Source organism: Protomyctophum bolini (genome assembly GCF_963924005.1).
Source record: "Protomyctophum bolini genome assembly, chromosome: 18".
NCBI classification, from domain to species: domain Eukaryota; kingdom Metazoa; phylum Chordata; class Actinopteri; order Myctophiformes; family Myctophidae; genus Protomyctophum; species Protomyctophum bolini.
In genome coordinates, this window is record NC_137879.1 from 31,472,179 (window position 1) to 31,484,340 (window position 12,162).

General features: G+C 44.2%; 1 protein-coding gene across 2 annotated transcripts in view; it reads left to right on the top strand.

Moving 5' to 3' along the window:
* LOC308333330 (caskin-2-like) overlaps positions 1 to 12,162 on the top strand; it is a 42,745-nt gene that overhangs the window by 4,971 nt on the left and 25,612 nt on the right. For both annotated transcript variants that reach the window (XM_080789675.1, XM_080789676.1), the window contains exons 4-9: positions 747 to 892; positions 2,013 to 2,108; positions 3,999 to 4,129; positions 5,429 to 5,537; positions 6,748 to 6,856; positions 7,912 to 8,006. In XM_080789675.1, the coding sequence (XP_080645801.1) occupies positions 747 to 892; positions 2,013 to 2,108; positions 3,999 to 4,129; positions 5,429 to 5,537; positions 6,748 to 6,856; positions 7,912 to 8,006 (686 nt within the window). The remainder of the gene's footprint in view (positions 1 to 746; positions 893 to 2,012; positions 2,109 to 3,998; positions 4,130 to 5,428; positions 5,538 to 6,747; positions 6,857 to 7,911; positions 8,007 to 12,162) is intronic.

Here is a 12,162-nt window from a genome sequence, read left to right on the forward strand (position 1 = left end):
CAGCATTTACCACGGTGAAAGAAATGCAAAATGCCACTCCTTTCCTTCCATGCCATAATACCGGAAGGCAGCATTCAGGAGAATGTCTCCTGAACTTGAACACAGCATTTTGCGTTGAACAAATTTGTTTAGAAATGTAAATAGCTGATCTATACGCTCTCAACGCGTCGCTGCACGACACGTTGTGAGCTTGTAGATCTGCTATTTTCTGCCTCTCTAACGCTCTCTGCACGTCCCTGCCAGCGTCTTATGTGTTTGTTTGTTTATCTCTCATGTGAATAATTATGTGGCTTTGAAAAAGTTCGCTTTTGACCTTTGAGCACAGCTAACTTGTTTTCCTCTCATTATTTTCTGCTGTGCATATTTTAGCCTGTTTATTTAGTTTTTGCATGTTTTCGGCGCATATCTTTTGCGTCATTGTTGTTTTTCTCCTGCTGTGTTGTATAGCACTTTGGTCGGTCGGCCTCGGTCATATATAATTGCTCTATATCATTTAAATAACATAGAGTTTGAGTTGAGTGAGAAGATATAAAAGGACAAAAGTCACCATTAGTCTAAAAATGTAACTACAGTTGTTGTTTTTCCTGTTGGAATGCACTCAATTTCCTGATGATTTTTTTTTCTGCCTTTTTACATTTTTCCTTCGCAGGTACAATACGTTGTTTTTCTTTCTCTCGCTGCCTTCCCATGTAATTTCCTTTACTCTCTCTCTCTCTCTCTGTCTCTCTCTGTCTCTCTCTCTGCAGGCATGCGTCCCCTCCACTATGCAGCATGGCAGGGTAAAGCAGACTCTGTCTTACTGTTGCTGAGAGCCGGTGCTTCAGTCAACTCATCGTCCCATGACGGACAGATACCCCTGCACCTGTCTGCCCAGTACGGACACTATGAAGTGGTGCGTGCAAACACACACACACACACACACACACACACACACACACACACACACACACACACACACACACACACACACACACACACACACACACACACACACACACACACACACACACACACACACACACACACACAGGCGTGCGTCTGCGTCACGCAGATCTGGATATGGACACTATGCAGCCGAAGGCATGATTTCATGCCCTTACTGGTCCTCCTCTTTTGGTGAAATATATCTCCTTTGTGTCTCAGCCTGCTTTGTCCACCAACAATACCTTGACACAGGGATTTTTTTCCCCTACAAAGTAGTGCTCTCCTGTGCGCCACAGCGTAAATGGGTCTGAACTCTGAACACACACACACACACACACACACACACACGGACAGGACACACACATTCCTTCCTGGCAAAGTCATCATTTGTCCTCCTGGAATATGTCACTGGATACACGGCTACACGCACACATACTCCCGCACGCACACGCATGCTTACGCACGCACGCACGCACGCACGCACGCACGCACACACACAGTAAAGTCCTAAGTGTTCATTGAACTCGGACAGTGTTCAAAATACAACATCTTCCGGGGTTACAGAAACACAAGTTTGCCACTGGCTAGTTGCCAGTGCCCACGGAGGACTGGCGCTCAAGGTGTCATGTGATGCCTTCTCTTCAGAAGACTCCCGCATACTGCATGTCACCCCCCCCCCCCCCCATTCTCACTTTCCGCCAAAGCATACATAAAGAAATCGCAACATTGCGCACACAGAGACAACAGGGTGAACAACAGACATCCCAACAATAATGAACAACAAGCGATACAGTAACAATGAAAATAAATGAACAAACAGAGACGATGATAACAGCAACTTTAGTGACCCCGTTCAGCCAGATATACCGGTCGCTTCTGTCCACTGGCTGTCACCTCAGTTGATGACAACTCCACACACGTATTTTTGCTGCCAAGAACGTGGATTTGGACAGTTCTCCCAGAACATATCGAAGTGATGAGTTATTAATGGTGTATTCAAACTCTTCATATCTTTCTTTAAATGTAGGGAAGAATGATTCTCTGATGTCTTTATATATTTGTCACATTAATGTCACTCTCTCTGGCAGTCGGAGATGTTGCTGCAGCACCAGTCCAATCCCTGCCTGATGAACAAGTCTAAGAAAACCCCCCTAGATCTGGCCTGTGAGTTTGGCAGACTGAAGGTATGTGGTGTCTGTGTGTGTGTGTGTGTGTGTGTGTGTGTGTGTGTGTGTGTGTGTGTGTGTGTGTGTGTGTGTGTGTGTGTGTGTGCGACGGGGTGTGCGTACAGTTACAGCACGTGCATGTGTGTCAGATTTATTTGTATATCCCCTTAATCACACTTCAAGTAGGAAAATAAATACTAAATGTTCAGCGCAAAAATAAATCAATCAGATGCTCTGTGGAGGTACAAAAGTTAACTGCTTCAAGTGTTCGGATCACTTCGGATCACTTCTTTCATATACTATATATTAGTTAAGTTCAGTGCCAGCTCCCCCATCCAATATGAAACTCACTTAAGCCCCCAACGTACAGCACCTCAGCACCCCCCCCCCCCCCCGCCCACATGGGTCCTCACTGTACCACACTATCGTCTTGATTGATGATGTGGTACTTGCTCGTAAAACAAATGAACAAAGCTGTTAATTGTCCATTCTAGTAAAGACAATGTGTCGCGTGCGTGTGTGCACGATAGTCAGCCCAGTAGCTTTTATGGCCCTCTTTCACACTCATGAAGTCTTTGTGATCCCGTTATAAACATTTGTCACCTCCATCTTCATGCCAGACCCTCGGATCAAAGCCCCAAACTAAGTGGTGACTGCGTGGACTTTGTATATATTGCTGTGCTAGAGTGAGTGAGTGTGTGTATATTTGTCCATGTCTTACAAAGGGCAATGTGATGGATTGCGAGGGCTAGGCCTGTGTCAAACATCTCACATAGCTTAGATTAACCGGTCCGCTAAAATAAGCTTGTTTGAGATAAGGAGAAATGGGGTTCAAGTCCTCATTTTTGCACACGCTCATGCACACGCACACACACACACACACACACACACACACACACACACACACACACGCACACTTGAGCGCTCATGGCCTCATGCAGTGAAGTTAAAGGGATTGCGCATTGCAGTCTGTCTCCCTGTGACATCTGTGGATAAGCCTTGTGAAATGTATAGCTGTCCCTGTAAGGCAGATTCGATTCAAACGCACGCACGCACGCATTTCTCCATGCCTATTACATTAAATCTTCTGGCACTCTGATCTGAGTTTGCCGTTTGCCTGGTAGAGAATGGCAGGATTTAGTCTATTGACACAGGAACTGTGTGTGTGTGTGCGCGTGCTTTTGCGCGTGCGTGTACAAATAAATAGTGAATATAAATAGGAATAAAATAAGGTGTAAACAGAGCCGTGTTACATTAACACCTCGAGTAATACTATCTTGTGAAACTATAAAAAGCCTTAATGTGGTTGTGTTCCATTTGACGTCCTTCTCCTGGCACAGCAGCTCACAAATGTGTGCTGCTGTGTTTGTACACAGCATTGTTGTACTTCACCCAACAGATATGGGAGTTTTTTAAAACTCTCCTTGGAGCAGTTTTAAAGAGCAACTTGGACACTCAGGCATGAAGGAAGCATAGGAGGCCTTAAGTATGTTTCACCAGTTTCAATTGAAACGGGCCTCCACCCTCAGGGGGGCCTCCAAGCTCCAACTGAACGTCAGGCGTCAGTCAACCCCCGCCACTCTTGGCCCTCTCTCTCTCTCTCGCTCACTGCCTTGCTCTCTCCCACAATGTTAATGTTAAGTTAGTAAAGTTACACTTATTTTATTCAAATAACATGGTAAAATGTGCAGCATTGGGAGGTAAAGGGGAGACACTTTCATTGTGAAGGGACGACAGGATGAGGAAAGGTGTTGTTGTTGCTAATTGTCGAGAGTAATGGCTGCGTGTGATATTGAACAGTCAAACTATGATCAGAGAAGTATGTGTCTCTGATCTGATCTCTTGGTTATCTCTCTCTCTCTCCCCCTCTCTCTCTCCCCCTCTCTCCCTCCCCCCCCCCCCCTCCAGGTGGCTCAGCTGCTGCTGAACAGCAACATGGTGGCGACCCTGCTGGAGGGGGAGGGGCGTGGCGGCGTAGACTCCGCCTCCACGACGCCCCTCCACCTGGCGGCGCGGAACGGACACAAGGACATCATCAGGTTAGACAGATCACAGACGCAGCAGCTCACGTGCACTCTGCTCTCGTCTTCACCCGTCCCTCTCACACACACACACACACACACACACCCCACATCCTTCATCTTTCAAATACTTCGCACCTCCTCAACGGCCAACTCGCCTTATCAAGTGTGTATAATGAATATGCTGCTGTGTGCGTGTGCGTGCGTACGTACACACGTGTCTCAATGTGTATGTATAATGTAGCCAAGCAGCTCCACCCTGCTTCCCAGACAGGCTGAGAATGATTCCCATCCTCCCTAATTCACGACATTCCCTCATGCAAACCTCCCACGGATGCCTCGGCCTCCTGGCCTGCCATGTGGACTATAGTACAGTGGTTCTCAACCTGTGGCTCGGGACCCCAATTATTACAGTGGAATGCCACTCATTTTCAACATTTTGATCAATGTCATTGATATACCTTGGAGTTGTTGTGTGGAAATAATTTAAAGTCCCCCCCATTCTGTGAGGTCTGAAACGTGATCAAACATCACAAAGTACATCTCAGTGACATCACAAAGATGTACTTTGTAATGCTCTATGATCACGTTTCAGACCTCCAGTTCCACACAACAACTCTAAGGTATATTAATGACATAGTAAAGTCCCTTTAACCGAATAATTGAGAAGCACGTCATTGTCGTCGTCGTTGTTGTTGTTGTTGTTAATTTATTTACTTTTTACATCAACGAATCGACACAAAATAAAGTGTGTCTGTCAGCAAGATCCTCTCCCACTTATACAGTACAGGTATATTCTACAGTACAGGTATAATATTCCCATGGCTGTAGGCCAGCTTGGTGTTTTTAGCAGGGGAACGCTGAACAGAGGCTCTCAGAATTCTAGGTTTCCCGTGAAGGTTTGAGATAACAGCGACACATCCTTTTCGCAGTCAGTCCACAGTGAGAAGGCAGATGTTTGTCATGTCAGCTACTCGCTACCAACGGAACAGTGGGTTGCAGTGTCAGGGCATTGGGTTATTCTACCTCCTCAGAACAGACACACAACCTTCTCCACAGCCAGCATATAGCCCAGGACCGCCGACCTGCATGGCTGTCTGGATAGAATTCCCGAAGCTTTCCAACATCTGGACCTCTTACAGTGCCAGAAAGGGAAAGATTTGTTAATGTCTGTGCGTGAGTGCGTATACGCGTGTGGATGGGGGACTCATGACTTAATTAGATATGTCATTTGAGTGGAACGATCTGCCTCTATGCAGTAGTTTAGTGATTCTACCTACTGCATCTTATGTGAGTGTTGTTTTTTCTTACTTTCAGGTTGCTTCTCAAAGCTGGTATTGACATCAACAGAGCCACCAAAGCTGGGACCGCGCTGCACGAGGCTGCCCTCTATGGCAAGACTGAAGCAGTGCGGCTGCTGCTCGATGTAAGCACAGACGGGCACAATGTTGAGAACAACAATACAGTCAGAATATGCACTAATTTGTACTACTATTTACAAGCTTAAATATGCCCCCAACTCCATGTTAGAAATTACTTTCAAACACATTCTCAAGTACACAAATATAACACTAGACAGGCTACACATCTCCACCCAAGGGGGGGGCCTTATCGTACTAGTCAGTTTTCTGAGGTACTACACTCTGGGACAAATATTCTACTGGTTCACATTTTCAGAACTTTCTTCTCTGGACTTGTATAAGAACAAATTGAAGGTTTTTCTGATTGACATGTCTTTTCTATTCTCTTCTCGTCTCTAATCATGTCTTTCTTAGATTATCAAGTATTTTGAATCATGTTATAGATTTTCTATATATTTTTTAATATACTGCAATCATGTATCTTGGAAATTATTTATATCTTGTTCTAATATCTTCTATGTATATTGTGTCTTCTTGCCTCCTCCTGGTACTTTCCCTTTTTTAAATTATTATTTTTTCCTTTTCTTTGTATGCTTTATTGTATTGTTCTATACTGTGCTAAATCAATTCAAATCAAATCACTAGCTATTTCAATCACAGTATTAGAAGAGATATCAACATGGAGTTGGACTGTGCTTGTAGGATGCTGATCTAGTACTCAGAACAACAAGCAAAGGAAATTATACAATTATTATACAATACAATACAAATATTAGATTTAGTTACAGTGCAAAAGAAAAAGAAAAGAAAGGCAGCACGAAGGCAGGTAAATTAATGAAAATTCAACTTTCAGGTATTGATAAATGTCATCATCACTTCCTGTGAGAAAAGTAATATTGAAATATATGATATATTACAATATTGTGCAACTCTCAGTCAGGCAGATATATTGTTAGTCACTGTGTTAGCTAGGTTGATGTACCGGTAACTTTTTCTCTGTCAATTCGTCACATCACGACTTGGTAAAGTCAGGAAATATAAATGTAATAATATAAATGTATCTATTCTCTATCCAAATCAGTAGCTCTTCCTATACTGTACTTTCACTTAAAATGACACAGACAGTGTTCATGTTATTCTTTAATATAAAAGGCAGTTGTTGACACACAGAGGGGAGTGTGTTATTGTGTTAAGTGCTTACTCTTGAGTCTCTTTCTCTCTGTGTGCATGTGTGCGGCTGTGTGTGTGTGCGTGTGCGTGTGTGTGCGCCTCCAGGCGGGCATCAATGTGAACATGCGCAACACATACAACCAGACGGCTCTGGACATCGTCAACCAGTTCACCACTTCTACCGCAAGCAAGGAAATCAAACAGCTGCTCAGAGGTCAGTATAGCTCTTCAGATAATAACAGTAGCCGTTTTTTCCCCCCTTTTTTAATGCTTTGCTCAGTTTGCTGTAGTTTTTAACGAAGATACGATTCCAGGACGAGACAGAGAGAGGCAGGACATGTGAGGACGTTGGACTTAATCAAACCGAAGTCCAGGGCGCTATCACTCCAATTAAAATAGTTCAGTTAATTGCAGCACTATCGCATCAGGCAAGACGCCCTTCCTCAGTGTGCCATATCATAGCCAATCAATTTGTTCAACACAGGGCCAGTCCGTTTGCAAGCCCCGGCCGTCGCAGAAGTACTTAGAATGATGCCAACAGCTTTGAAGGGTTGAAGAATTGTCGCTTTCTTTCTTGTCGTTTTTTGTAAAATGGGGATATCATTATTTTAATTATATTTTCTTTAATTTAACCACATGAAAACTACCATCCCTTCTGGGGGATGTCATTATAGGCGAACATATGGCAAATGTTCTCAGAAAATAGCAGAAAGTTGTGAGCTATAGTTGTGAGCTATTTTCGGTAAAGAGATTTTGTGTCGATTGAAAAAAGGAGGAGACTGTGTATGTACAGACCCCTGGGGGATCAAAATTATATAGGGTTTAAGTGGTTCATTGATCCACTATTAAACAGGGAGGTACTGCTGTGACACTCTGATTACAAATGGCGTACGACTGACTTGGACATTTGTTTGTCACGGTCACCTATACTATAGCACACTAGAAGGGGGACCTGCCGGAAGCGTTTGTGTGGTAATAAACCCAACTATAATAACTGGTGTGCCATCTTGGTCCATTCATTTCATCTTGTGATGCTCCAGCACCCAGCCATTTGAAATCCTTGTTCCATTGGGTTGAGTGTGTTTTATTATTCCAATCAGGAAGTTGGACCTACAGTACTCACTCACGATAGCGAATAGAGTTAAGACAATCAGCTATTTCAGCATGCACCATAACAACCTGATTGGTATTATTCTTGTCTTTCTGTCCTTCGTTCTCTCTCTCTCTCTCTCTCTCTCTCTCTCTCTCTCTCTCTCTCTCTCTCCATAGAAGCATCGAGTTCTCTGCAGGTCAGGGCGGTGAAGGACTACTGGAACCTCCACGACCCCACCGCACTCAACCTTCGAGCTGGGGACCTCATCATGGTACATGCTGCTTGTGCGCGCATGTGCATATGTTTGTGCGTGCGTGCGGGAGGGGGGGGGGGGGGTGTTATGCATGCTCCAGCAGTGACTCATACAGTATATTTCATGTCCTCGGGGGCAAGTCTTTTACAGCGGCTCTCTCTGGCTCCATTTAGGCTCACATAGAATTCACACATTTCCTCTTCTTTATCTTTCCTTTGCAAGCTCGTCTTTGACGGAATGGATGGTTATTTTTTCCCCCCCCTCTGACCTCGTTTCCTCACATTTTTAATGCGGTGGCTTCTTAAGATGTGGCCCTCCTCTTTAAGCCCTGTCCCGGGTTTAGAGTTGGGATTAGGGTGTTATCTCGGAGGGATTTCAATGATAGTTTTCATTGCTCCTTTCCAAATTTGAGGCTACTGTATGTGTTACTTACAGCTGTGTTTGTTGGGTGTGTTTAGCAGTACTCGCATCATCTACCCTTGAAGTTATTGTTGTTGTTCGGATTCTGAATCTTTTTCCAAACTCCAAAGATTGTACACATGGGACCAAATAGGCCCTTATGGGTGGATTTGATTCCATTTGTACATTTTTGTGTTAGATTTCTACAATTCTTCAGAATAAAACTAAGGATTTTACTGTGTGTACGGCTTCTACCAACTCCTTTTCTTTGCCAATTCATTAGTAGGGGAAACGCCGGCTTATGTAAGGATAAAGTGATAATTTGTAAAGTTGTTAACTTAGTCTAGTAGGCCTATTAGCATTCCGTGGGTTAGGTTACACTGCAATTTAATTTGCTGTACGTAGTAAATTCTGTTCATTTTACTCTGAGAGTGTAAACATTGACCCCCCCAAAAATGGAATAGGAAAATGAGCACTTTTGTTTTAATAAACAATTGAACTGTGTTCCCTCAATAAGAGATTACAGCAGAGGTAACAGGTAACAACTCGCTCCCTCTCTCCCACTCATTTGTCTCATCCTCTCTCACACGCGTGCACGCACGCACACACACACACACACACACACACACACACACACACACACACACACACACAGACAGACAGACAGACACACAGTTTGCTTTTAGTCATCGGTTGTTTGTGTGCAAGTTGTGTGTGGTGGGGGCAACTGGGCGGGCCTTCATGTGGGTGTTCATGTGCTTGTTTGTGACCGTGTGTTATGATCTCCCAGGTCCTGTTGGAACTTGTATGTTGTTGTGCTGTCCTATCCTGTTCAGAACTTAAAGGGGAACGTGTTTTTGTGGCTTCTCCGGGCGGGTTTCTTTCAGCTCATCGGTTCTCTCATTATTGTCTTAAAAATGTGCCCCTGGGGAGTCAAAGACAGTTGACATGCACACTTAGAGCTGACATAGAGTTGACGATGGAAAACTCTTCCTACTCTGCAGGAGGCTAGCCGTCTACAAGAGGGTCCGTGTGTCTGTGTGCCTGTCTGTCAATTATTTTCACGTTTTATCAAAAAGAAAAAGAGAGGGGGGGGGGGGGGGTACCTTTTTATTTTTTATGTTGACATTCATACAACACACGTACTATGAAACAATGCATGTCAGTTCTCAATGTTTAACAATAAAACTTTGATAAGCTTGATATCGATGTAGCTTAGTGATGGAAAGGTCAATATTTTCAAATTCAAATCTCTGAGCCTAATGATAAACACAGTCTCAAAGACTTTGATTTGGTGCTGATCTCTTATCAAGAAATCTCTCATCATCATTAAGCGTTCCTCTTCTGTCGATTCATCCTCTCTTCCAACCTCTTGATGAACGTCCAAGAAGCCCTCGCTTGATTCTTGCGCAGCTGTCTGCTCCCGCCAGCGGAATCTCCCTGGAAGAACCAGCACGTTGTGTTAACTCCTCTTCCAAGATATCCATCTGGTACATGTTCGTATCAACACCCGAGCCCCGAGGCGCCCATTTTTCCATCGGAGGAAGAAGCCCAGTGACGTATTGGGATGTCGTGAGCTGTGTGGGCCATGCTGCTGGAAAGGGGAACTCTATAGAAGCATTCTGGTCAACAATGACATTGGTGATGTAACTGATGTTGTATGCATTCATACTTCAGAGAGTTGAGCTCTAGCACCAGATTGTCGCAGCCGACATTTTCGTCCAGACCCTCGCTCCATCTCAGAGACGTCGACAGCGTCCATCTCAGGCGAGGGACTGTCTGACAGGAGTCTGTGTCATCGGGCTCACTGTCCTCACTTTCACACTCAGGGTCAGGGTTCACCGCCAAGCCCCAAAGAGACACTGGGACAACTCCTCTTCCTCTTAAGTAAGAGACATTTGTTTTTGTCTTTACTCTGACCAAACTTCAGTATCGTCACTTAAGAACTCATCGTCATCCTCCTCTTCCTCCTCTGGGTGATGCATGGACACCACGGTGCCTTCAGGGAGAGAGGGGTTTGGGTCCAATTGTCCACATTGTACGCTGAGACACATCGTTCATTAAGTCTGACACCCGGCCTCTTGACACGTGTCTGTCATGTGCTGGGCCACGTACATTTTCAGGACAGGATACCAATTTTATCCAATCAGGATAGAGATCTCAGACTGGAACACTATTACATTTATTCTCCGTCTATCAAAGAGCTGGAGAGACAGGGAGACTGCTGTTACTGAACAAAATCTCTAAATTAATATAGTCCTTTACCTTGACCTTTTAACACAAACTTTTTTTTTGTTTTAACCAAAAAATATCACTTACCCTAACCTTTAATTATTATCAATAAAAGAGTGTTTTGACAATTATTTGGGTGCCCAGCCTGCCCACTTCATCACATCACATCAAAGCCCACCAACCACAGCCTGTAGCGGTTTTAGCAATCCTTTTTTAGCCCCCCCGACTGTACAACGTGTCATAATTGATTATGAACTTGCCAATGGAGTAAAAGTGCTGTTTACTTAATGTTCAATCATGCAAACGAAACGTTATATAAGCAATAGTACGTAGGCCTACAGCAGAACATGACGCCAACTACTTTCAACAAATTTAACTCAGGTCCAGACAGAAATAAATTCCAATCAATTTGCCAGGTGTGTGTGGGAGACCCTGAGGAAATGTTTATCTACAAGCTCAGCATTTAACAGGTTGTATTGAAATGTCACCATGACAAAACATATAGCCTACATTTGCACACATTTCAGGGTCGATTAGACCTCGTTACATTTGTGCAGTGCTACAAGAGCCTGGATATTGTTGTCTCCGCCAGGCCGAAGGCGTAACCGAGATTGTTTTGCACCCTGTCCGTCCGTATATACTGTGTGTGTGTGTGCGTGTGCGTGTGTGTGCATGCTCAGTGCACCAGGAGATACATTTTGATATTACTCCTACATATTTTGTCCAAACATCATGCAAATTGGTACACAGTGTCTCTATAGTCATGTGATCAATACAGATCTGTCTACGGACATTTCATATTTCACTTGTTGAGGTTTTGCCACAAATCTTGTGTCTCTATTTATATTCCATTATGTCAGTTTAGTTTACACACGGCACAATAACGCACGCTCGACAAGTCACGACAAGATGCCTCAATAGAAATCCGTTTCCTCTAAATACGGTGGGCATTTCAAAATATATATATACTATTTGAAATGTGTGTACTGTACTGTGATTACTGGAAATGACTAGAAATAGAAGTAGCCTAGATGAAAGTGAAACTACTTCAGCGGCTATGCGCGTGGCATCGCCATCAAACCCGGAAGTTATACGCCTACTGAGTGGCAAAAAACTACTTTCTGGTCTTGACAGCCCATACATCCAAACAGAAAAGTCCTATCTGAAAGGAACTGCTTGGAATAACGTGTTCCTTCCACTCGCTACGTGGAAGTCTTCCGGGTAGTACCCCTCGAGCGTTGATATGATTGGTTGGCTCCTATGTAGTACCCCCCTCGCGCTGTTCTTGTGGTACCTCTACGTCACGTCCTATGCATAGGGTCCTACTGTATGTGTCACAAATTCGAAGAACGACTGACATAGAAACATAGCTTTTTCAGAAAACTGTCTGGATGTAGAAGACATTTTTTGAATCTGATCTCAGGTCAAAATCAGTTTTGACCACTACTGTCGCTGGCTTCAACGTTGCCCGGCCGTTTTCTGGCGGGCGTGGGCTCCACGCATGATTTGCGTATAGTCGCCTAGAACCGCCCACTGCCCACAT